Source organism: Mauremys reevesii, linkage group 19 (assembly GCF_016161935.1).
Source record: "Mauremys reevesii isolate NIE-2019 linkage group 19, ASM1616193v1, whole genome shotgun sequence".
In the NCBI taxonomy this organism is placed as follows: domain Eukaryota; kingdom Metazoa; phylum Chordata; order Testudines; family Geoemydidae; genus Mauremys; species Mauremys reevesii.
In genome coordinates, this window is record NC_052641.1 from 13,072,511 (window position 1) to 13,098,029 (window position 25,519).

At 53.7% G+C, this 25,519-nt stretch overlaps 1 protein-coding gene across 5 annotated transcripts in view; it reads left to right on the forward strand.

The window, feature by feature from the left end:
- The window catches only part of AK1 (adenylate kinase 1), a 42,365-nt gene extending 17,533 nt beyond the window's left edge, over nt 1–24,832 (forward strand). For 2 of the 5 annotated variants that reach the window (XM_039506382.1, XM_039506386.1), the window contains 6 exons: nt 13,879–13,918; nt 19,600–19,635; nt 20,760–20,923; nt 21,582–21,698; nt 23,720–23,911; nt 24,527–24,832. In XM_039506382.1, coding sequence (XP_039362316.1) covers nt 13,879–13,918; nt 19,600–19,635; nt 20,760–20,923; nt 21,582–21,698; nt 23,720–23,911; nt 24,527–24,595 — 618 coding nt within the window. In that variant the 3' untranslated portion in view covers nt 24,596–24,832. Of the gene's footprint in view, nt 1–1,583; nt 1,686–2,117; nt 2,163–13,878; nt 13,919–19,159; nt 19,354–19,599; nt 19,636–20,759; nt 20,924–21,581; nt 21,699–23,719; nt 23,912–24,526 lie in introns of those variants that run through there. The other 3 variants (XM_039506385.1, XM_039506383.1, XM_039506384.1) reach the window with 3 other exon arrangements.
- The last annotated feature ends 687 nt before the right edge of the window (nt 24,833–25,519 follow it).

Genomic DNA, 25,519 nt, shown 5'->3' on the forward strand with positions numbered 1-25,519 from the left:
TGTACAGCACCTAGCACAATGGGGCCCAGAGCTGGGCGCCCAGCCATTCTGACGCCTCCGAGGCCAGGGGCTGTATTAATGCACCGGATCAGTAACTGTTACTCTGTTACTACTTGGCATCACTTCCTGGCATTCAGAGGATGTGATCACACACAACAGAAGTAAACAAACAGTGAATAATCCAGGAGCAATAACTCAAGCTGCTGAGTGGCCTTTCTCATAGTACTCTATATGCACTGGGGACTCGAGCCTCGCAACTCCCCAAACTACTGTCCCCAGGGGGGGGAAACTGAGGCACCGGGAGGGGAAGTGACTTGCCCAAGGCCACACAGCAAGACAGTGGCAGTGCTGGGAATGAAAGCCCAGTGGTCTGGCTCCCAGCCTTATGCTCTAACCATTCGCTCATGCTTCCTTCCTCCACCTGGAAACACAAGAGAAAGGGAGTAAGACGAAGAAGATCCCACAGCAGCATTTTAACAGCTGCGCTGCCTGGTCCACTGGATGGCTCCCCCTTCTGTTTCTGCTGCCCCCATGCAGCAGGCAAGTCCTTTGGGGGGTTGCTTGCCCTGTGCTGCAGCAGGGCCCGGCAGAGCAGGGGTTAACTCCCCCAAAGCACTTGTTTGGGTGCAGTTCTGGGGGCAGGGGACAGGAGGAGCTGCTTTCACCTTCCGTCAGATGGGGAGAGACAGACAGATGGGTCTGATGGGTCTGAGCAAGGAGACCCCTTATGGCCCGGAGCTGTGCTGTGCCTGGCTGGGTACCTGGCCGATGGAAGGGAGAGGCTGTTGTAGCCGGAGTATTTTAGCCACACCTGCAAAAAATGTCCCACTTGGTGAAATAGTGAGCGCTCGCCCTTAGCCTGAGCATGGAGCGGTTTGGTCTGCCCCCGGGAAGGACCTTACAGGGCGGGGGGGGGGGGGGGGGAAATTTCCAGCCAGTTCCCGGGGGGGGGGTGTCCCCACTTGCCACATCACAAAAAGGGCCAACCAGCTTGTGGGGACTGAGCTCCCCCCGAGCCCTAGAGCGGGGGTCCCTCCAGGGCACATTTGCTGGGCCGCATGTGGGGAAAGCTTGCCCTGCTGCTGCCCATGCTACAGCTGCTCTGGGGATTGGTGGAGAACCTCGCCCCAGAGCTGTGGTACTGGCCCCCTGCACTCCAAACAGCGCTGGAAACGGGGGGGGTCAGGCAACGGCACTTCAGCCTCCTCTGTGTGCAGACATGCTGGGCCCCCTTCTGACCTCAGTCACAGAGCTGCAAAGCTGCAATAGCGCTACAGGCTTCAGGGGACTCGCGCTGGATTCTGGCCCTGCCTGTTGACTTCAATGGGAGCAGGATTGGGCCCCAAGAACTGAGCTGAGCCTGGCCTCGTTCTCCCTGCTGGAACTCCAGCGCCTCCAGCCAGCTCCTCTGGGCTCTTGCTCTCACTGGGCTCTTTGTCTGCACCACGCACTCCCCCCTTCGCCCCTAAATCATTGCTATGCAGATCACATCCCCGGGAGTCAGGTGTCTCTCTGCTGGCTCAGCTCAGAGGCTGTGAGAAATCCCCCTCCCGGCATGCAGTGCGGATGACAGTGTTATATGTAGAGTAAAAATAGCCAGGGAGGACATGCAGGGCAGCTGGCTGCACAGAACCGGACCTGGCTGCGCTCTGCCCTCGTCCGCGTCTGCATCCCAGCGCTGAGAGGTCAGTACACAAAGCCCCCAGGGCCTGGGCAGGGGAACAGGGTTTTGTTGGAGGGGAGGGTTGCTTTGGACCCCTCCCGGCTGCTGCTCAGTGTCTTGTTTTGTTTCCCATCTGCTCTCCCGCCCCAGGAGCCAGTTGGGAGGGTGGTGGGATGGTTATGTGGCTCGTGAGCCAGCTCGGGGCAGCTGCTGGCCCTGGCAGGCTCCGTCCGTAGCTGTTTGTCACGGGCAGACCAGATTCCCAGCGCTCCCCGGGCGAGTTGATGTTTATCCCTTCGCTGGCTGCTCTGCACACGTGCACCGGGTGTGCGTCTGGGTTCGCTTGTGACTGGGGTGAAAGCTCGAGTCTGGAAGTGAGGACTCCTGGCCTCTGATCCCAGCTCTGCCCTGGCCGCACAATGACCTTGGACAGGTCATGTGACTCCTGTGGCTCAGTTTCCCCATCTGGATGACAATACCTTCCTTCCCCCACACCCAGGCAAGTCGGGAGGCTTAATTAAGATTGTCAAGGGGGCCTTGATTTATGCAGCTGGACTCTGCAAGAACAATGCAAAGTCTATTATTCCTGGGGCCTGCCTGCTGGCGTGTCCATTGTGTGGGTGGTGCAGCCTTGCTGGGCTCTCTGCGTGCCTGCTGGAGTCAGTACATGTGGGCAGTACTGGCTGTGCTTTGTGAGTAGCGGGTGGCTTTGCTGCTCCCTCTGTGTGTTGTCTGCCCGGCTCAGTGGCTGTTTGCTCCCCTTTCACTCGCCGGGTATCTCGCCAGTCTGGACACAGGAAGGGCCCGAGAGTGGAACGGCCGTGGGTGTAGCAGGTTCGAAGGCTGTTGTATTGACTGAGCCGTGGGAAGCCCAGAGCAGGGGGTGTTACAGTCAGAACAGAGGAGCCTTGGTGGAGCTCTGTGGGACTCTGGGTTGGAATGAGAGGGTTGGGGATTGCAGCTTGGGATTGTGGGGTATTGGCAGGGCTGTGGTGGGACAGGGGCTCCAGGATAGATGATGTGGCAGCTCCGGACTGAGGTACATTGGCCGAGCTGGGTGAGGGGCTCAGGACGAGAGTAGCTGGGTGGCGTTGCAGGTCAGGATCAGTGAGACAGTGGGAAGTTTGCACAGACCCTCCCTGCACTGTACTAGGAGCCCCTTGCTGTCCAAGGCCCTGGTGACTGGAAGAGGAATCCCCAGCCACTCCCCCTGCCAGCAGGGGTGCTGGAACAGTTTGTATGGGGGGGTGCTGAGAGCCATTGAATGGAACTGTAAACCCTGCATTTGATGGAAACCACTTCTAGCCTGGGGGTGCTACTGCACCCCCAGTTCCAGCCCCTATGGTTCCCAGTTGGGTTTCACTGAGGGTATCTTGGAAAGAGCTGCATCTTCCTGACAGACAGGGCCTTGTGTTTTGCAGTCAGGTGGAGGAGAAGTGTGGAGTGTGCAGAAACTATCAGAAGCCTGCATCTCAAGAAAGGGGAAAAAATTCATAGGCAGACGTTGTAGACCAAGCTGGATGAGCAAGCATCTCAGAGAAGTGATTAAGAGAAAGGCCAAAAGCCATGTAGAGTTGGGCCTTGCAAAGGGAATTAAAACCAATAGTAAAAGGTTCTATAGCCATATAAATAAGAAGAAAACAAAGAAAGAAGAAGTGGGACCGCTAAACACTGAGGATGGAGTGGAGGTTAAGGATAATCTAGGCATGGCCCAATAGCTAAACAAATACTTTGCCTCAGTCTTAAATGAGGCTAATGAGGAGCTTAGGGATAATGGTAGGATGACAAATGGGAATGAGGATATGGAGGTAGATATTACCACATCCGAGGTAGAAGTCAAACTTGAACAGCTTAATGAGACGAAATCAGAGGGCCCAGATAATCTTCACCCAAGAATATTAAAGGAACTGGAACATGAAATTGCAAGCCCATTAGCAAGAATTTTTAATGAATCAGTAAACTCAGGAGTTGTACCGTACGACTGGAGAATTGCTAACATAGTTCCTTTTTTTAAGAAAGGGAAAAAAGGTGATTCGAGTAACTATAGGCCTATTAGTTTGACATCTGTAGTATGCAAGGTCTTGGAAAAATTTTTGAAGGAGAAGATAGTTAAGGACATTGAGGTCAATGGTAATTGGGACAAAATACAACATGGTTTTACAAAAGGTAGATTGTGCCAAACCAACCTGATCTCCTTCTTTGAGAAGGTAACAGATTTTTTAGACAAAGGAAACGCAGTGGATCTAATTTACCTCGATTTCAGTAAGGCATTTGGTACGGTTCCACATGGGGAATTATTAAATTGGAAAAGATGAGGATCAATATGAAAATTGAAAGGTGGATAAGGAACTGGTTAAAGGGGAGACTACAACGGGTCGTACTGAAAGGTGAACTGTCAGGCTGGAAGGAGGTTACTAGTGGAGTTCCTCAGGGATCGGTTTTGGGACCAATCTTATTTAATCTTTTTATTACTGACCTTGGCACAAAAAGTGGGAGTGTGCTAATAAAGTTTGCAGATGACACAAAGCTGGGAGGTATTGCCAATACAGAGAAGGACCGGGATATCATACAGGAAGATCTGGATGACCTTGTAAACTGGAGTAATAATAATATGATGAAATTTAATAGTGAAAAGTGCAAGGTCCTGCATTTAGGGATTAATAACAAGAACTATTGTTATAAGCTGGGGAGGCATCAGTTGGAAGTAACAGAGGAGGCGAAGGACCTCGGAGTATTGGTTGATCACAGGATGAGTATGAGCCGCCAATGTGATGTGGCCATGAAAAAAGCTAATGTGGTCTTGGGATGCATCAGGTGAGGGATTTCCAGTAGAGATAAGGAGGTGTTAGTACCATTATACAAGGCACTGGTGAGACCTCATCTGGGATACTGTGTGCAGTTCTGGTCTCCCATGTTTAAGAAGAATGAATTCAAACTGGAACAGGTTCAGAGAAGGGCTACTAGGATGATCTGAGGAATGGAAAACCTGTCTTATGAAAGGAGACTCAAAGAGCTTGGCTTGTTTAGCCTAACCAAAAGAAGGCTGAGGGGAGATATAATTGCTCTCTATAAATATATCAGAGGAATAAATACCAGGGAGGGAGAGGAATTATTTAAGCTCAGTACCAATGTGGACACAAGAACAAATGGATATAAACTGGCCATCAGGAAGTTTAGACTTGAAATTAGACAAAGGTTTCTAACCATCAGAGGAGTGAAGTTCTGGAACAGCCTTCCAAGGGGAGTAGTGGGGGCAAAAGACATATCTGGCTTCAAGACTAAGCTTGATAAGTTTATGGAGGGGATGGTATAATGGGATAGCCTAATTTTGGCAATTAATTTGTCTTTGACTATTAGTGGTAAATATGCCCAGTGGCCTGTGATGGGATGTTAAATGGGGTGGGATCTGAGTTACTACAGAGAATTCTTTCCTGGGTGTCCGGCTGGTGAGTCTTGCCCACATGCTCAGGGTTTAGCTGATTGCCACATTTGGGGTCGGGAAGGAATTTTCCTCCAGGGCAGATTGGCAGAAGCCCTGGGGGGGCGGGGTTCGCCTTCCTTTGCAGCACGGGGCACGGGTCACGTGCTGGAAGGTTCTCTGCACCTTGAAGTCTTTAAACCATGATTTGAGGAGTTCAGTGGCTCAGACACAGGTTTGATACAGGAGTGGGTGGGTGAGATTTTGTGGCCTGTGTTGTGCAGGAGGTCAGATTAGATGATCATAATGGTCCCTTCTGACCTTAAAGTCTATGATTCTAAGTCTATGAGGTACCTCGAGGGCTCCCAGCTGCAGGGCTAATCATCTAGCACCATTCCTGAGAACTACAGTGGCTTTTCAAAGTGGAAAAATAGTGGAGCTAGTCATTGGTAGTATGGCTGCACCCAGCCCAGTCAGGAGCAAGGCCACGCTGTGCTTGGTGCTGTACAAACACATGGGAAGAGACAGGCTCTGAGCTTACAGTGTATGTGTTACTCAGCATGAATGATCCTTCAGAGTCTGTGGGCTGGGACCACATGGCCTCTGACAAGCCCTAGCTAGTCTGAAGATGGAGGTTGATCCGTTTTTGAACAGGAGTCTATGACGGGGTTGCCTGTGACAGCAAAGCACTGGACTCGCTGACCCAAGAAGTCCCTTGCAGTCCTGTGTTCTCAAACGATGCTCTCGCTGCCTAGTCTTATCTGCCTAGGGACGTTGGTTTTGTACCGGGCCCATCGCTGTGGTACCTGGTCTGGGGATCAGCAGTGGTTGATGGAGCCTTTAGTGGCATGGGCAGAATGGAGCAGCGTGAGAGCCATGTGGTGAGTGTTGGGCCAGTGGATAACCCCTCTCCTCTCCCTTCTCCTACGGCACAGTCAATGGAGTGATGTAACGGCAGCCTACCACCATCTGCAATCGCTGATACCCACGTGGGGATGCCGGTCTCACTCCGTGGGCTCCATTATTAGAGTTGCTGGCTTGGGTCGCATTGATCCTATGGGGCCCTGAGCAGGAATACGCTGCAGCACCTCCCACGCTGCCCCGGATCTCACCGCGCTTCCCAAAGGCAGGCAGGCCAGCTACCCCCCAAGCTGTGGGTGGGGAAGCAGAGGCAGGTAGATGGAGAATGGCCTGTCCATAGCAGAGCCAGGCCCAGAACCCAGCTCTCTTGAGTCCCAGCATGGCATTGTCTCCGGTGCTCAGCGGCGTGGCCTGAGATGCAAAGTCTGCAGTGCCCCGTTGAAAGCCAGCAGGTCTGATCTTGCAGCTCCTGAAAGCCAGTGGGAGTTTTTCCATTGGCTTCAGTGGGAGCAGGGACAGGCCCACGGCCCTAAGGAACAGGGGAGGGTGGGGACCGTGGCTGCGGCAGTGCTGGGACGTCACAGCAAGTGGCTCTTGCCCCTAGGCAGGGTGAGCTGGCAGCACTGGAAACCACACCTCTAACCCTCTTGTGCTGCTCACTGGTGTGGGAGGGAGCAGGGGAGGGAGAGGGGCTGGGGGGGCTACGGGCCCATCTTGGTCAGATGGAGGGGTCAAACTGCAGCTCTGTGCTCAGAGCCTCCCTTCTTGGGGCTGAGCGAGGCCTGACTGGTGGAGGAGAGCGTCTAGGGGTGTCAGACAGGGGGCTGGCTACCCTGCCATGGCAGCATGCTGAGCTGAAGGAGCACGGATGCTGCCAGGCACCCAAAGGGCTGTGTCGGGCATTACACTGGCAGGACGCTTGATCTGAGCCAAGAGGTTGCTTGTTGGGGCATTTTAGGATTAATCCTGCCCTGGCGCCACCAGTGTTTGGGACACACACACCTCATATTGCCCTGCAACCCCAGCTGTAGCTCTTTTCCCCAGCCTCCGTGAACTCCTAGATTCCGCCCCCCCCCCCATCCCCAACAGAACTGTCCTCCCAGCCTCCACCATCGACTTCCTCCCAGGGTACGTCTACACTACGGGATTATTCCGAATTTGCATAAACCGGTTTTGTAAAACAGAATTTATAAAAATCGGGTGGGCGCGCATACATACTAAGCACAAAAAAATGGGTGGTGTGCGTCCGTCACGTGGCGTTCTGGGATTTCTGGCTGTGGTGGTAGCTATTAGTAGTATATCCCAGTTCCCCTCCATTCCCCCCCCTCCCCCTTGGAAACCCAGTGGTGAGTGCCTGATGGGGGCAAAATCATTGTGGTGTCTGGGTAAATGTCGGGTAAATCTCCTTGTGGTCACTCCTTCCAAAAAAGCAGCAGACAAGCAATTTGCCCTTTTCCCTGGATTGCCCTGGCAGATGTCATAGCATGGGCATCATGGATAGCATGTGTGCTTCACCGCATGTGTACTAGACCATGTGTACTAGCTGACAGCGCAGCAGAGCAGCGCAGGCAGAGAAGCATGCTTTTGCTTTGCATGACAGCATGAGCAGGTACTAGCCATGGCCATAAATTCTTCCATACCCATCCATTGGAACTGGATGATCATGGCTACCAGTTGCTTTTGTTTTGTTTGCTGCTATGCTTGTGCCCTGGCCAAGCAGCCAGGGAGCTAGCCCCAAGATTGGCTTCCATCCATTTGCACCATCCGTGGCTTTTGTCACCATGTGCTGCGGCGAGCCAGCCTGGCGATCAAAAAGGGGCAAAAAAAAAAAATGGGTCCCCAAATTGGCCCTCCTTAAAAATAGAATCAAAGCTGCCTAATAATAAAGTGTGCAGAGAACCTAGAGAACCACCGTAGCACAGCTGCACTGTGTCAGAGAGAAGAGCTGCATTATGATGTGTATGCTAGCTCACAGGGGGGGTGCTCCAACCCCACCTGTTGATTCCGTTCTCTTCCCAGCCCTTCTTGCTGCCCAGCCCATTGTCCCCCCCTGTGTGTGTGTCCCCCACTTGTGGCATGAATTAATAAAACACATGAATATGAGACACACTGAGGTGTGAGTGAGAAAAGCTGCCATGAGAGTCCAGAGGGACCAGACAGGAGTGTAGACAGAAGCTGTCAGCATCCAGGAAGTTAAGCAGCTGCCAGCTTTCTTCCCAGCATTTGAAGGGGCTGATTGGACCATGGGATGGGCTGAGCTGATGTCAGCTTGATTGCTGTGTGCAGGATGCACCATGCAATTAGCCATAAAATACCCCAGAAAAACCAGAAATTATGAGGATGATGTGAGGATTGATTTCCAGCTTTGTATGATGATGATGTATGATGATGATGATCTGAATCACATTGCATTATGTCAGATGGTTGGGCCATGGGATGTTGGTGTTTGTGTTGAGTTCTGTGCTGCACTATCAGCATGCAGTAAAGTAAAGATATTGTAAAGAAGTGAAGATAAGTCAAGAGTGGACCTGTCCTTTCGGGGGTGGGGGGGGTGGGGTGGGGGGTGGCTGGGGGCCGACCACTGGGTGCATGACTGACACTCATTTGGGACCTTGGATTTTTTTGGAATGCAGGAATAGGGTTGCAGGAACTGTGGGATAGGAGGCTGCAGGAACTGTCGGATATCCTCAGTCCTCCTTTCCATTTTTATCCTTGTTTTCCTGCTGCGCTGCTTTATGGCGCGTGCTGTCTGGTTGTTTTGGAAATTTTAAAAAATTTTCTAAATTTTCAAGGAATCATCTTCTCTTACCGCTGCCCTTCTGCCCGGATTTGCTGGCCGCATGGTCCGCACATCCCATGCGGGAGCTCTTGCCATTTTATTTTGATTTCGGACTGCGCAGAGCCCGTGCTGATCGCTGCTCAACGCTGGGCAAACAGGAAATATTCAAAAGTTCATTGGCTTTCGTGTTTTACGGTCACTGATGCTGAGTGGCACTGTGGCGTCAGGCTGGAGGCAGGCTGGTGCCTGGTGCAAGATACTATAAAATCATCATACACCAAATACCCTCACTACTTACACTAACCGAAAGGGAGGAGTACATACCGTTGACAAGCGACGCCAGTCGTTAAAAAGTCCCCAGTGTCCTCATGGGCCCACATTCAGCCTTGGCATGAGCAGCCGCAGCTCCAGAGGAACTGCCCCCCAGGGCTGGATAAGGCCCCTGGCCCCGCTGACCCACTCACTTTGGGCCCCTCTGGTCACAGGGCAGCCCCCCAAGGGCTTCATGGGGCTGAGATGGAAGCTGGAGGGCAGAGGCTAGTCCCTGTGGAGCTGTTCAACCTGCCAGGGGAGCTGAGGGGCTGCTATTTCTGCCCTCCCTTGGGCTCGCTGCCACCTTTGCCTTCCTCTGACTGACTGGCCGTGAGTCTGGCTGGCTGCTCCTTGGGGCCGACCCCAGCCTGGCACAGGTGTGGACGTGACCCCTGCAGGATTTATGCCTGGGCCATACTTAGAACCCCAGAGCAGGCTGAAGCTGAAGGGCACCTGCCCTTTTTAGGCATGGGCTGGGGGCTGTAACCTGACCTCTGTTCTTCCCCACGGAGGCTGGGCCTGCCGGGGGCGGCCTGAGCTCTGGGAGGGCATGGATCTATTTTAGGGATGGGCTGCCCAAGCTGTTTTTCATGTTTTCCCTAATGCGTAAGGCCTTTTCAGGCTCTGCCTAGGGTCAAAGGGCTGGGCATGAGGGTGGCCCTGAGGTGCCAGGCAGGTTTGCTGCCCGTAGGAGACAAACACAGGTGGGCAGGAGGGGATTGGGCTCTGGGATGCCCCCTAGTGTCAGAGGAGGCTGACGAGGAACCCAGGACCCTTCTCCAAGTACCTGGATCCCATCTTACTGAAGGGAGAGAGCTGCAGTTCTGTGCACTGGGGGCCAACTAGGGTGGGCCACTGTGTCCGAGGCTGGGGGGCTCCTGCATTTGGGTGCGGGAAGACGAGTGGCTCTCTGTGGGGGCTGGGCAGCTGCGGGAGTGTGCCCAGGAAGTTCAGGAAGTTGGTTGCTGGGTGTGAGAGATGGGTGGGGAGGACGGGCTGTTCTGTGTGCGGGGGGAGTCCAGGGTTGTGTCTTTGCTCTTCATACACAACAGGGGAGGCACAGGGGCACCACGGGTCCCAAATAATGCCGGTTAATCCTGTCCCCAAACATGCCAAGTGGCAGGAATCCTGCTGTGCTGGCTGCTTCTGAAAACCTGCAGCATCCACCGCTAGAGGGCTTGCAAACTATACAGAGGGACACTGCCCTGTTCCTGCACACTGCAGACTGGAGTAAGGCCCTGTCTGCATGGGAGTGGGGAGGGGGAGTTTGCACCAGTGTAGCTGCGCTGGTGTCAAAGGGGATTTACACCGACACCAGGGTAAGCGGCACTTGTTCAACTTGTGCAGGGGCCCACTCTGGTGCAGCTGCATCGGCATAATAATACCAGTTCAATCACCCCCAGTGTAGACCCACAGTCAGGGGTTGAAAATGGGAGCAACTCCACCCTCACCCCAAATGCTTCTGCCTTCGCTCCAGTTTTGCCCCGATGCTTCTCTTCCCCATGCTCCCCCTAGTGTTTACATGTCTGTATTGCATTTACTCACTCTCCAACACACATTAATTCAACATTGCTGCAAGGAAATAGGGCCATGCGGTGATCAATGTGTAGGAACCCTACCAGCCTCCACCAGTTTAACTCAGGGTGGAATTTGGGCCCTATACCTTTAAGAATGTGCTTACTTGGGTGGACTGTCAATCAGATGGGTTAACTTCCTGCAACAAAGGAAGCTGAGAGCTGATGAGATGTGGTCACTGAGCAGCACAGAGGCAGGTAATGACAGGTGTCTGATGTAAGCGTTATGTTTCCAACCTAAGGTGGCTGCATTGTAAGCTGTCAGGCCAAGATCATTCCTGGTGTGACACCCAGGGGTTAGTTTGGCCCCTCAGTGGAGTAAAGTCAGCTCGAATCAGGTGCTCTGTAAGGGTGGAGCCGTGATTGGGCTAGGGAGGGGCATAGTGGAGTCTGGGTCATACGATTTCCTCTCTGGGAATGGGGATGGGGGCGGGAGAGGGAAGCTGTGAATTCTGGAAGTGAGCTTTGAAGAATGCAAGATCTGTGTGAGAGAGAGCAACCCTCGAGGGGGTTCCTATCACAAGGGTGCGGTGCCGGACTTACTCATGCATACACCAGTTGGCTTTGTTTCCAGGTGAACACATCAATGCCAGCTCCGGTGATTTTATCACAAGATACTTGGTGTTTTTCTTAAAGTCCCAGGTCTTGGAGTCATGTGATTAGATGAGAATCTCAGCTTTTGTTTGTTTGTTTGTTTAAAAAGTCAGTTTCCAGCCCTCCTGACTGCAGAGAAAAGCTAGAGAACCTGAATCCAAGTGCCGCCCAATGGCTCAGAAACCAAAGACAAAAAGACCCCAACATTTATAATTTTAAAAAGTCTCATGACTTTGAAGGAAATTGTCTTTTTTGGGGACCAGACTCATGATTTATGAACCCTTTGGACTGGCCATTCTAGGCTGGAGAGAAGTGAGACAGGCTCTCCCTGCATGTCGGAGAGGTTTGAACAGGGGTTGGATGGGTCTGCTGGCGCTCTCGCTGGTGGTGACTCGTTCTGGATGGATTTTGCTGGTTTGAGCTAATACCTGAACAGGCACTTCAACTTCTTGAGGTCCCTTTCCAGCCCTACATTGCTGGGATTCTCTGTGAGCTGGAAGCCCTGGAGGATGGGGAACAATTTACCAAGGCTCCTGTTGGATTCTCCATTACCGGCAATTTTAAAATCGAGACTGGCTGTTTTGCTAAAGGATCCGCACTAGCAATTATTTGGGGGAAGTTCTCATGGGGGAAAAGTACTGAATAATGCAGCCCTCAGCTGTCCCCACTATCATGTGCGTCCAGAGCTAAGGGGGTGTCAACCCAAACTCCCTCTATGATGTTGCAATAGTAAATTTTAAAGGGCTCCTGTTACCCTGCTTCTCTGCCCTCCTTGATTCCTGCCCCGTGAACTGCAGGCCCACAGAGATGGAATATTACTATCAAGTTGCTTCTTGCCTAATACCAAACCCTCTGGGATGAGTATGTAGAGAACCCAGCCGGGAAGGACTATGCACATGCCCTCGCACACAGGACCCCTCCTGTGCCGTTGTGACCCCACTGGGTTGAGTGCAGTGACACTGTGCCAGGGAGAGGAGCTCATCATTCATTAATCAAACTCCATGGCTAGGCGTTAGCCAAAGCTCTTCCTGCAAGGCCCCTTGCATGCCACTGGCTTGGAGCACTCCAGCCCCGGGAGACTTCAGAGACTCCGGGGGGAATGTCCAGTGCTCTTCCTTTAATCTGTCTCAGGAAGAAGAAGGCTAAACTCACACTTCCCCCACTCTGGCTATTTCAGATGCCCCAGTTTTCCCCACTTCACCCACTCACACCAGCCAGCGAGTCAGAGCCCCCCATCACCCTCTTGGTTTCCACCCCCAAACTCTGCTTGAGAGCAGCTAGTCCCTCAGGCAAACGCTGCCCAGTGGAATCTGGCTCCAGGGCTCCCAGCTGGGCCCAGAGCAGAGTCTCAGCCCTGGCTGCTAGCTATGCCAAATCATCACCAGAGCACTCTGCCTGAGTGCACCGCTCAGGAGAAGAGACCTGACCGCCTGGCTGAGGGTGGCCCTGCATCCCATGGGGGGAGGAAATGGGGCTGGAGAAGAGGAAGCAGGAATGAGGGGGGTGGGAGCGTCCCCCATGGCCAAAGCAAGGCTCTCCCCCTGCGCTCCAAGGAGCGGGGTGTGCTGCTGCTTCAGTGTGGAGATCCAGTTGGCTCAAATCCGGGCCTCTTGCCTGCTGGGGCGGTGCCCTGAGCCCTGGGTCACGAGGCTGGAACAGGTTTTGTAGGATTCTCCTTCATCCCCTGAGCTCCTGCTGTCACCGAAGCAACGCTTATTAAATATGCAAAGGCAGCCGCCAGGCTCCGACACCGAGTGCTGCTGCTGTGACAGGCAGGACTGGATCAGCTGGGTTGGTGACCAGGTCTGACTGATGGCGTCTGTCCCCCTGCCCATCTCTGGCTCTCTCTGATTTCCTGCTGCTCAGAATCTCTCTCACGGTTCCTGTCTCGGGTGGGTTTTGTCTCCTGTGTTTTCTCTCTCGCTCTTTCTCTCCCTCCCTGGGTGGAAGAGGAGGCAGGAAGGGCTGGTTGTCACAGTGACGTGCCATAGGCACTGAGACACTCCCAGGTGGCCGGGGGGATGCTGTTCTCTGGATCAGACCATGTAGCAGAAAGCAGCTAGAGGAAGGCTCTGACGTGTCAGTGTTCATCAGGTAATGGGACTGCTGGTTCAGAACTGCTAAGCTAGAGGCGGGCTGTAGGCTGAGAGCCTTCTGAGCTGCAGGGAAGGTCGGGGCGCCCTCCTCTGAAGTCTTCGGACATGTCTTCAAATGAACCAGCTTCCAGTAAGTAGGTGCCTGATGGCCAACCAGCCAGGGAGCCTCAGGAACCTGTACCTCTGTCTCCAGCCTTGTCAGTCTCTCTCTGGAACAGAACGAGGGACCGATTACTATGCCGTGTTTGTAGGCCTGTGCCGTTCGTGTGAGGGTAGCCTGCGTGTGCAGGGGGGCGCTGGTATGTCCCTCTGCTCCAAGATGCTGGCAGCTGAGCTAACAGTGGGAATCACATTTCCTAGAAAATGGAAAACGGTATCTGAGAGGTGGGGAGAGATTGAAACCCAGTGAGCTAAGGGGAAGCATGAGCACGGGGAAGCATTAAAGACTGCTTAGCCTCAGGAGGAATGGGACTGGGGCCGTTTCTGAAGGCCAAATCAGCCCCTTCCCAAAGCCCATGGCTGACACCCTCCCCCCACAGGCCCTCCTGCACTGTCTAACATGGAGTTCTGTTTCCTTTCAGACTGAAGATCTTTGCCCAGATCTCCTCAGGATGGCAACAGGTGAGAGCTCCCTTTCCCTGGGCACGTCTCCTTCTCTCCACCCGTCTGTCTCCACCTTACTGAGGCTACATCCAGCTGTCTAAGCCCATAGCAATGGGCCTGAGCCCCCAAGTGCAGATCCAGGGCACGGCGCGGGGAGGGGAGGGATGTTGGATCCAGAGTTCGGGCTCAGAGCCATCTCTCCTAACCAGGCTCAGGTTCTGTTGTTGCGTTATCCCCTTTTAGAAACCTTGGGTCCCTCCTTGCTTCTCTTCCTCTTTTCCACTCATCTCCCTGCCAGCCCAGAACAGCAGAAATGCAAGGCTCATGCATGCTGTAAGGATCAGGAGCTGGAGAGAACTAAGCCCGAGCCAGGCACCTCCCTTGGACAATTGGTCCTGGCCGTCAGCATCCATGCGCAATCCTTGCACTTGAGCCCAGTGTGAGGGATTGCAGATGTCAGGGTGTCCGTCCCCCCTTTGGGTTTCACCTGGGTCTTTACCTGCTCTAGCATGGAGGCAGTGGGTTGCTTTCTGCTCTCACAGAATAACAGCCCTAGTGACTCACTGGGCATGGCCCTGGCAGCTGCAGTACAGTCCCCACACTGTCCTGCCATGAGACCTCAACTCTGGCCTGCAGGGACTCTTTCTAGGGCCGAGAGGTGAGTTCAGTCTTGATGGCCCACAGTCAGTCCCTGGCACAACTGCTGCGAAGGGAGCCGATTAGTGCTGGTTATGAAGGTGGTTTTTGTGAGGCCAACACTTGTTCACTAGGAACTGGACTGAGAACCACTCAGATCATTTCTCCCAGGCCAAAGAAGAGCCATCAGATGATCAGGGAAGTGATTATTCCCCTCTATTCTGCACTGGTGAGGCCACATCTGGAGTTCTGCATCCAGTTTTGGGGCCCCCCACTACAGAAAGGATGTGGACAAATGGGAGAGAATCCAGCGGAGGGCGACGAAAATGATTAGGGGGCTGAGGCACATGACTTATGAGGAGAGGCTGAGGGAACTGGGCTTATTTAGTCTGCAGAAGAGAAGAGTGAGGGGGGATTTGATAGCAGCCTTCAACTACCTGAAGGGGGGTTCCAAAGAGGTTGGAGCTCAGCTGCTCTCAGTGGTGGCAGATGACAAAACAAGAAGCAATGGTCTCAAGTTGCAGTGGGGGAGGTCTAGGTTGGATATTAGGAAAAAACTATTTCACTAGGATGGTGGTGAAGCACTGGAATGGGTTACCTAGAGAGGAGGTGGAATCTCCATCCTTAGAGGTTTTTAAGGCCTGGCTTGACAAAGCCCTGGCTGGGATGATTTAGTTGGGGTTGGTCCTGCTTTGAGCAGGGGGTTGGACTAGATGACCTCCTGAGGTCTCTTCCAACTCTGATATTCTATGATTCTATGACGACTTTGTTACTACCAACCTGAGCCAGTGACAGGCTATACAACTTAGGACCAATCCCCATCTGTACACCTCTGTCTTTGGCCACCCTTGCCATGGGCTCTGAATATATCCTTACAGCATCCCTAGCGGGTGGTGAAGTATTATCCCTGTTTGACAGGTGGGAACTATGGCACAAAGGGAGTAAGGGGTAACAATTTTCAAATATACCCAAGTCCCATTTTCAAAAGCGTTGGCTTTCAGTGAGACTTGAGGCTGCTACGTGCGGAAGCCACCTTTGGCTGGTCTACACTGGGAACTTACATCAGCATAGCTATGTCTCTTGGGGATGTGAAAAATCCACACCCTTGAGAGATGCAGTTATACCGACCTCACCCTGATGTAGACATTGCTAGGAAGAATTCCCTCCGTCGACCTAGCTACTGTCTCTTGGAGAGGCAGATTAGCTACACCAGTGGGAGAACGCCTTCCCATCACTGTAGTGATTCATAGACTCATAGACTTTAAGGTCAGAAGGGACCATTATGATCATCTAGTCTGACCTCCTGCACAATGCAGGCCACAGAATCCCACCCATCCACTTCTATAACAAACCCCTAGCCTATGTCTGAGTTATCGAAGTCCCCAAATTGTGGTTTGAAGACCTCAAGCTACAGAGAATCCTCCAGAAAGTGACCCGTGCCCCATGCTGCAGAGGAAGGCGAAAAACCTCCAGGGCCTCTGCCAATCTGCCCTGGAGGAAAATTCCTTCCCGACCCCAAATATGGCGATCAGTTAAACCCTGAGCATGTGGGCAAGACTCACCAGCCAGCACCCAGGAAAGAATTCTCTGTAGTAACTCAGATCCCAACCCATCTAACATCCCATCACAGACCACTGGGCATACTTATCTGCTGATAATCAAAGATCAATTGCCAAATTAATTGCCAAAATTAGGCTATCCCATCATACCATCCCCTCCATAAATTTATCAAGCTTAGTATATATTTAAATATTTATATTTTTATATTATATATATATATAGTCTTAAAGCCAGATATGTCTTTTGCCCCCACTACTCCCCTTGGAAGGCTGTTCCAGAACTTCACTCCTCTAATGGTTAGAAACCTTCATCTAATTTCAAGTCTAAACTTCCTAGTGTCCAGTTTATATCCATTTGTTCTTGTGTCCACATTGTTACTAAGCTTAAATAATTCCTCTCCCTCCCTAATATTAATCCCTCTGATATATTTATAAAGAGCAATCATATCCCCCCTCAACCTTCTTTTGGTTAGGCTAAACAAGCCAAGCTCTTTCAGTCTTCTTTCATAAGACAGGTTTTCCATTCCTCGGATCATCCTAGTAGCCCGTCTCTGAACCTGTTCCATTGTCTATGCTGTAGGATTTGAAGTGTAGACAAAACCTTTGAAAATGTGGGACTTAAGGTCCTAAGTCACTTGAGCATTTTTGCAAATGTTATCCATGGTGCGAATCTGTGACAGAGCCAGGAATTGAACCCCCATCCCCTGGCTCCCTGTGCAGTGCCTTAACCATCAAGCATCCTTCCCTCTATTCCCAGTTTTACTCCACTTCATGGAGAACATCCCCAGTGTCTCAGACAAAAACAACGAGGAGTCTTGTAGCACCTTAAAGACTAACAGATTTATTAGGATATAAGCTTTTGTGGGTGAAAAACCCACTTATTCAGATGCATGGCGTGAAAATTACAGAAACAGGCATAAATATATATTGGCACATGAAGAGAAGGGAATTACCTTACAAGTGGAGAACCAATGTTGAAGGCCAATTTAGTCAGGGTGTGTGTGGTACACTCCCAATAATTCATGAGGAAGTGTCAAAACCAAGAGAGGGAAAATTGCTTTTGTAGTGAGCCAACCACACCCAGTCCCTCAGTGTCTCAGACAGTGCTTGCAACCATGGCTCTGCCTCTCCCTGCATGAGCTCCTTGGCACAGGCAGATCTGATCTGCCAATGTGATCAGAAAGCACCTAACTGCCAAAGGCCACCCTGTTCCCCGTCTGCTTGGAGGTGTAATTTTAGAAGGCTGTAACCAGAAGACCTCTTATTCTGGGAGCCGCAGACTCTGAGCCACAGCCAGCTCTGAGAACACCCTCCTTTATTTTTAGCACTTCTGCCTTGTCCCTGCGACACTCGAGACAGGCCCATTCACCCAGCTTTGAAAATGTTCCAGTGTACTTACTGTACCTGAGGAGAGGAGCTCGCTATCAGCGCCAGGCACTGGAATTAATGGTGACTTTGAATTAAATTGCCCACTCTCAGAATGGTTGTGACCCTGAGGGACCCTCTCGGTTGTGGAGCTGGGATTTTAGCCCAATGTGAATTGGGGGAGGGAGCAGCTGGGACACTGAGATTGCAACGTTTCTGAGAGGGTCAATGGTCTGTCGTTGTGTCTCTCTTGTCGCTCTGGCTTTTTGGAGGAGATTCTTTCCTGGGTGGGGATTTATACCTGCGGCCAAATGCAAGTGAGCCAGCCCTCCTGGTGCTAATCCAGGGTAATATTTGCTGTTGCGCTTGGCATGGGGGCCAGCTTCTGCTCTCAGTCACGCTGGTGTAAAACTAGACTAACTTTGTGCATAGGCTGGGGGAGTCATCTAGGCCATAGGCCTGACCACTTTTGGGCCAGGCCAAACCTGAGTGACACTAGAGCTCCCACCCACTAGGTTGCAACACCACGCATTCAAATATGGAGGGGGGTGGGTGTGGGCTTATGAGCCGGGGCGGGGGGTTAGGCTACTAATTCAGGGGGCCACCTGAGAAGGGAAGAGAGGGCTAGGCAGGGGTGTGGCGGAAATATGTTCTCCCCCCACTTTAAACGGCAGACCATTGACCCTCTCAGAAAAGTTCCAATCTCAGTGGGAAATAGTGGGCATGTCAGGTGGTGGGCATGCCATGGAGAGTGGGCATATCTGAGACAATGGCTTGTACATGAGGTGGGCAGAAAGGCTGTGATGGGGCAACTGGAGCAGGTGGGCGATCTGGAATTGGTGTGGCTGGCTCAGCAGAGCTGGTGGAGGTATCGGCTTGGGCAGATGGGAGGCAGTGATGTCTGCAAGGGGTCAGAGTTTGTGAAGCACCTGCCAAGCCATGGACATGAGCCTCTGGGAAGGGAACGTGTCCCAGGAGAGAGGTGAATCACCCTTAGGTTTTGTAACGGTGTGGGCACTAAAGGGGGAGATGTCAATCGTCACAGGCTGAAGGAGCTTTTCCCCTCCCTAGAAGGAAGCGCCCGCCAGTTTCGTCCCACGGCCCATGCCTTCCGCAATGGGCTGAGGCCCTGCCTCTCTATGTGGTTCCTTAGTCTGCTTGTCTCACTAGGGGCCCTCGGATTTTGAGCTTACTGACAGTGGGCCAAATCCATTCCTGGTGTAGCTCCAGTGAACCAGCTGAGTTACACCAGGGTTGAATTTGGTCCTGTCTCTGGAGGCATCTGAGGCAGTGGGGCAGAGGCCAACAGGAAGCCATCCCCCCCGTCAGAAGGAAGATGGATGCCACCCGGTGCCCTGCCTTGTGTGTCTGGGGAACCTGGGATTTCCTTCCCACTCCCTCCCCTGTCCTTATATATACACAGCAAAAGCTATAGCTCAGTGCTACAGGATGGGTCCTGGGTGGCATTGGTGTGGGCGCCATGTTGTGGGGGCTCATGGCTGTAGGGTTCCGTGGTATAAGGCTGTTCCGTGAGAGGTTCTGCCGAGAGCTGGTGTCTGAGCCCATTTACACCAGCCCCCCATGGAGTCACTCCAGATTGACGTCGGCCGAGCTGAGATCAGAATCTTTGCCCACTGGCTTCTGTGATGTGGCTGAGGCTTGGCTCCTGACGTATCCTAGCAACCGTCTCCCTGGCAATGTGTGTTAGCTCTGACCACAAGGCTCCAGCCTGGCCCAGCCGAAGGGAGGCCGCTGGCTCAGGCATCAAAATGTGCTGAGCGGAAACTGCTTGGCAAGAAGGGGGGGGACCAGAGGAGAGCAGGAGCCAGCGAGTCGGAGAGATGGGGACAGAGTGCTCCTGCCTGGCTACCTCCGTGGAAAAGGCTGGCAAAGGTACCCCGGGGGGCAATGTCCCCATAGCGCCTGCCGTGAAGCCACCGCCAGCGGCCCACTGCTGACTATGTTCTGCTCCCATTTGTCCCCGGGGAACTGGGGCTGGTTGCCAAGTCCCCTCCTCCAGGCAGATCCCCTGGCGATTTGGTCGAGAGGGATTTGTCCCGGCTCGGTGGAGGTTTCCTTCCTGCGATCGCTCACTCGCTTTCAGACTAACCCTCTTCTCTGCTTTTCCTTCTCCCGCAGAGAAACTGAAGAACAGCAAAATCATCTTCGTGGTGGGTAAGTCGACGACGGGCTCAGTGAAAAGCTGAGGAGTCATGAGCGGCACTTTCAGTCCTGGCCCGGTTGTATAAAGCCCCATCCGTTGGGCTCGTTGGGGCGGTGACGTGGGACCCTGTCCTTCAAATTTTAAGCTGAAGTTTTCAAAGAGACCTGGGATTTCAGGGGCCCAACCTGAGATCTTGTAAAGGGGCCTGATTTTCAGCCGGCAGGTGCTTGGAGCTTTCGGGTCATCAGGTGCCTTTAAGGTGTCCTAAGTTGCGCTCTAAAAATCACTAGCCATGTCTGCAAATGTTTGCCCTGGCCTCCAAGGGGAGGTTGTGTCTATCACCCAAAACCAGACAGGATAGAATACGTGGGAGTGCACAATAGGGAGCACCCTGCTGTGGCACCGAGCCGGAATAGAGGGCCTGTGGGTGCTTGCCGCCTTTGCTTTCGGTGTTCTTGGGGAGGGTGCCCTGAAGGCCTCTAGTTACCACCAGATCAGGTACAGCACAGAGGAGAACTTCCTCCACCTGCTGCCATTGCTTCCTGCCTCACCTGGAGGAGCCACCTCCATTCAGTCAATTGCTTCTCTCTGCTGAGACTGTCCGATGCGTCGGACCCACAGGCCCCCCACCCACTTTTCACCTAGGCTACCGAGCAAAGTTAGGTGCTAAATGACTTTGTCATTCCCAGCTTGGGCTAGGTTTGAAGTGGCAGCTGAGCCATAGAGTTCGGGTGACATCCTGGGCAGCTGCTCTTCAAAGACACACTTGCACTTTGTGGGGGAAATGTGGATCTGTATCCTGTGGAAGCAGTTCTGCATGTATCTCTATTTCTTTCCCTGCCAGCCACCTTTTTTCACAGTGCTAGTGACACAAAGACAGGAGCTTTCTGGCTTTGGGGTTCAGCTGCTGCCTGTTTTGCTTCACACTGATGAGATCATAATAATCTCCCCAGAGCTGGTTATGCTGCCTCGGGCAGAGGGCTCTGAGCCTAGCAGGAACCCTGAACTCCTTAGCTAAGGTCCCAGTTGAGTGCTAGTAAGTAAGAACAAAGAGGAGGAGAAAGCACCCGAACTCTTTCCCCCTCCTCCTCCTCCTGTGTTTTGAGTCTGTGCCTTGTCCTTGTGTGAACTGCAGGCGGGCCTGGCTCAGGAAAAGGGACCCAATGTGAGAGGATTGTCCAGAAGTATGGCTACACCCACCTGTCCACCGGTGACCTCCTGAGGGCAGAGGTCAACTCCGGCTCGGAGAGAGGCAAGAAGCTCTCTGCCATCATGGAGAAGGGAGAGCTGGTGCCCCTGGTGAGTCTGGGCCATTTTTGCAGTGGGAGGAAGTGGATCTTAAAGCGTTACATCCTGGCACATTTCCAGCTTCCTATGCAGGCGTGTGAGAGAACTCAATGCAGAGGCCATCTCAGGCTGCCTGCTCTCCTGGCTGCAGTGCATTGTGGGGAACTGAGGCAGGTGCATGGAGCGGCCGCTGTTGGGACACCTCTTTCCCAGCTCTTTGGGGGTGGCTCATGGACCTGGCTTCCCAGGAGTCTGGTTGCTCCTGGCAGCTCCAGGGAGACAGTGCTCTGGCAGCTGGGGAGGGGAGCAGGTTAGGGTATAAAATGGGGGAAGACAAGATCCATGTCTGTGAGTGATGATACTCAGAGCCACGGTGAGTGGCTTCTGCTTGCTGTGCCTCCTCTGGTGAGACAGGAGCTGCACATGGTCCCTGGATCCTATAAAAGGATCTGTCTGTTGGTGTGATCGAGGGCAAACACTGATGCTCCTGTGGCTTTGCACTAAGAGGTGAGGCTGCCCATGGGGAAGGGGAACCCAGTGGCTGTGGGAGGGGCCACCCACCCCAAGGGGAAGGAGAGCCCAGCAGCTGCAGGAGACTCTGCAAAGCTGCCAGGTGGCTGGAACTGAAACCGCTGACCCTAACTCTGACCTGCATTTCCCCTCCCCCCAGGACACAGTGCTTGATATGCTGCGAGACGCCATGGTGGCCAAGGCAGATGTCTCCAAGGGGTTCCTGATTGACGGCTACCCCCGAGAGGTGAAGCAAGGCGAGGAGTTTGAGAAGAAGGTGAGGAAGGGGGTGGTAGTTGTCACAAACTCAGCGTCGTGGGGTTGCTCAGTGGCTGGATAAGGCGACCCTAGAAATGGGGCAGTGGTGGGGTCGATTCATTGGTGCAGACCATCTCCTCGGGGGGAGTTGAACCAAAGCCCCGTGTGGTGCCAGGAGAAGCTCTGCTGCTGGAGGCACCATCTTTAGGTTGAGATGTCAAACCAAGGTCTGGATCACTGCTATTTTTTGTAGAACAGGTTTTGACCCTGGTGTCCTGGCCCAACTTAAGTAATTATGTTCTGCCTCCCCCAGTTACCCAGTCATGTTCAGTTGGGTGTCAGATTAGTCGTTACTTCCCATCCTGAAGTGCTGAGGTAGTGTTGCTGCGTGCTGTTAAATAGCTGTCAGGCTCCATCCGAGAGATGGCTGCAATGAGCCCCTTAATCAGCCTGAAAGTGTTTGCAGTGAAAGGTTGTATATGATGGTGTTGTTAGTGGGGTTAGAGCAGGTAGGCTGTTCCGTGTGCTGCCTGGGAGCAGGTTTTACTGTCTGCTCCAGGGAAACTGTAACCCTGCTAGTGCAGGCCTGGAGAGGCCGGGGATAAAACTTGTGAGAGAGGAAGGTACCTGCGTTGGAGTGATCGCTGGCTGTAATACACGGGACTGGCACAAGGTGGCGCAATGGTTGCTCCATAGAAACAGCTGGAAAAAACAATTGAAGAGGAAGGATCCTTTTTAGCGGGCTGTGGCCAGGCTGTGTCCTGGGGTGAACCTACAAGTCAGGGTGGAAAATGGCCTGGGCTAATGAACATGTGCAAAGTAACAAGCAAACAGAGGCTGAATGTGCCCCTGGCACACATGCAGTAGCGTGCTCCAGAGCAAAGGCAGAGCCACCCATTACTGAGGGTCACCTGGTGCCTGGAGAATCAGTTACCCCCAACCCAATTGCCATGGGATGGCTGGTGTGAGAGCATGTATGTTGGTGCACACGGGGGTAACAGCCCTGACCCTCGTCTGCATGAGGTCAGAGTGGTGGGGTGATAGGGCTGCCAACTTTTTACTCGCACAAAACTGAACACCCTTGCCCCACCCCTTCCTGGGGCCCCGCCACCACTCTCTCCATTCCCCGTTCCTTTGTCGCTTGCTGTCCCCACCCTCACTCACTTACTCATTTTCACCAGGCTGGCTCAGAGGGCTGAGGTGTAGGAGGGGGTGAGGGCTCCGGCCGGGGGTGCGGGCTCTGGGGTGGGGCCAGAAATGAGGAGTTCAGAGTGTGGGAGGGGGATCAGGACTGGGGCAGGTGTTTGAGGTGCAGGGTGGAGGGAATGAGGGCTCTGGCTGGGGGTGCGGGCTCTGGGGTAGGGATGGGGATAAGGGGCTTGGGGTGCAGGAGGGTCCTCTGGGCTGGGACCAAGGGGTTTGGAGGGTGGGAGGGGGATCAGGGCTGGGGCAGGGGGTTGGGGCATGGGGGGGCTCAGGGGTGCAGGCTCTGGGCAGCGCTTACCTCAAGCAGCTCCCGGAAGCAGCAGCATGTTCCCCCTCGAGGCTCTTATGCAGAGGCGCAGCCAGGCGGCTCTGCGTGCTGCCCTGTCCACAGGCATCACCCCTGCAGCTCCTATTGGCCATGGTTCCTGGCCAATGGGAGCTGCGGGGGCAGTGCTTGAGGCGGGGGCAGCATGCAGAGCCCCCTGGCTGCCCCTACACAAAGGAGCCAGAGGGGAGAAATCCCGCTGCTTTTCGGGAGCCGCGTGGTGTGGAGGCTAACAGGGAGCCTGTGCTGACTGGAACTGCCACAATCCCTTTCGACTGGCTGTTCTGGTTGAAAACCGGACACCTAGTCAGCCTAAAGGGTGACTGCCCCAGACCCAGCTCTCCCTTCCCTTTCTCCCGGTCAAGGTGATTCAGTGATGGCTCGGGGCATGGTCTCCTCCACCCCTCAGGTCATCATGCTGCAGGGCTAGTGGAGGAAACTATGAACCTGGTAAAGCCAAAGCCTGGCTGGATAGATAAGGACGTTTCCCTGGTTCTCCTCCCCAACAGATCGCGCCCCCAACGCTGCTGCTCTATGTGGATGCCGGGAAGGACACCATGGTCAAGCGTTTGTTGAAACGGGGTGAGACCAGCGGGCGGGTGGATGACAATGAGGAGACGATCAAGAAGCGCCTGGACACTTACTACAAGGCTACAGAGCCGGTCATCACGTTCTACGAGAAAAGAGGGATCGTCCGGAAGGTACGTCGGCCACAAGCCGCTTGGCTCATGGCTGGAACTGGGAATGGGTGGGGGTGGAACTGGCCCTTTCCCACCTGCTGAGACTACGCAGAGCCCATTGTGAGTTTGGGCAGGTCTGAGCCACTTGCCGTCCTTGTGTCTCAGACGGTCTGGGGCTTCCCAGGGGTTAAAGGGGCAGAATGCACCCTCAGATGCCTCCGAGCTGAGGAAATCCCAGAGCTGAGGAAATCCCAGAGCACGCCATATTCAAGGTCAGCTGTCAGCACGCTCTGCTCCTGTGGCTAAACAAGCGGGGGAGGAGGGCTAATGAGGGATGGGGCTCTGGGGAGGGAAGAGAAGCATCAGAGAGGGCTTTCCATTTCCCAGCAGGCCTTGGGCCTGGCACCCCTGGAGCAGACAGGCCTCAGGCCCAGTGCCCCCGGAGCCAGACAGGCCTCAGGTGCTGTGGAATGGATTCTGGGGGCATTGCGCCTGCCAGGAGTAGATCCTCTGGCCAGCATGGAGACCTGGGAGCTGGGCTGTCCCAGGCCTGTGTGGTGCTGCACGATGCAGGACGTAGTCTAGGGGCTTCTCTAAGGCCCTGTCCTGACTGGCTCTCCTGCTTCGCCCCCACAGCTGAACGCCGAAGGCTCCGTGGACGACGTGTTCGTACAGGTCTGCACTCATCTGGATGCCCTGAAGTAAAGCACGAGAGGGACCCCCCCACCTCTAACCCCTTCCCACCTAGAGAGAACATCACCCTCTTCCCACCCCCAGAGCCCAAGTATTCTCCCCCCCTCCCCGCCCCGATTCGAGCTCCATGGCAGAGACAGCGGAAGTGGCTTTATCCTGTTTTCGTGGACACAGCCCCGTGGAGGAAATTTCAAGGACATTGTGTTTGACTCCTTCCCTTCTCGCCACAGTAAAATTCACTTTAATGAGCCCAGGCTTTATCTTTTTCTTCTGCAACAGGAAGTGACTTTTTCTTTCCAGATATTCCCCCGCCCCCCCACTGCGCCCTGAGGTTGATTAAAGGCAGGAAGTGGCCTGTTTATCCCACTCCATCGCATCAGCAGGAGGAGAGGGGAATCTGCTCCTGCCTGGAGTGGGAGGATTCTCTGACAGCGCAGGCAACTTGCTCCCTCTTTTGAGCAGAGGATGTAGTTGAGAGTCTTAAAATCTGCCTGGGACAGAGCGAATTTGAATCAAATGCAGAGAAAACCCCATTTGAGCCAGGACTGGGCAAAATCTCCCCCTGTGTGATTGTAGAGCCAGATACCAACGAGTGTCACCACTGCTGAGCCCCAACCCTCCCGCCCCCAATCTCCTTGCATGACGTGAGTACAGGGAGAGAGCAGTGACCAAGCAGGGGATGCCCTGGGGCAGGTCAGACTCCCCCAGGGGGTGTATAAAATCCATTTCCTCCCCCTCCACTCCCCACTGTGATGCTGCCTGCACAGAGCCAGCATCTTCCAGCAGAGTAGCCCAGCATTAGCAGCAGAGAGCCCAGGATTTGGGGGGTGGTATCTTCTCCTGCTTTAGAATAGTCTCTCCAGGAGCCTGGAGTCCAGCTGCCCTGTACCTTTGTGAAGCTCTGTCTCCAGGGAAGGCATTGGAGGCTGAAGTGCA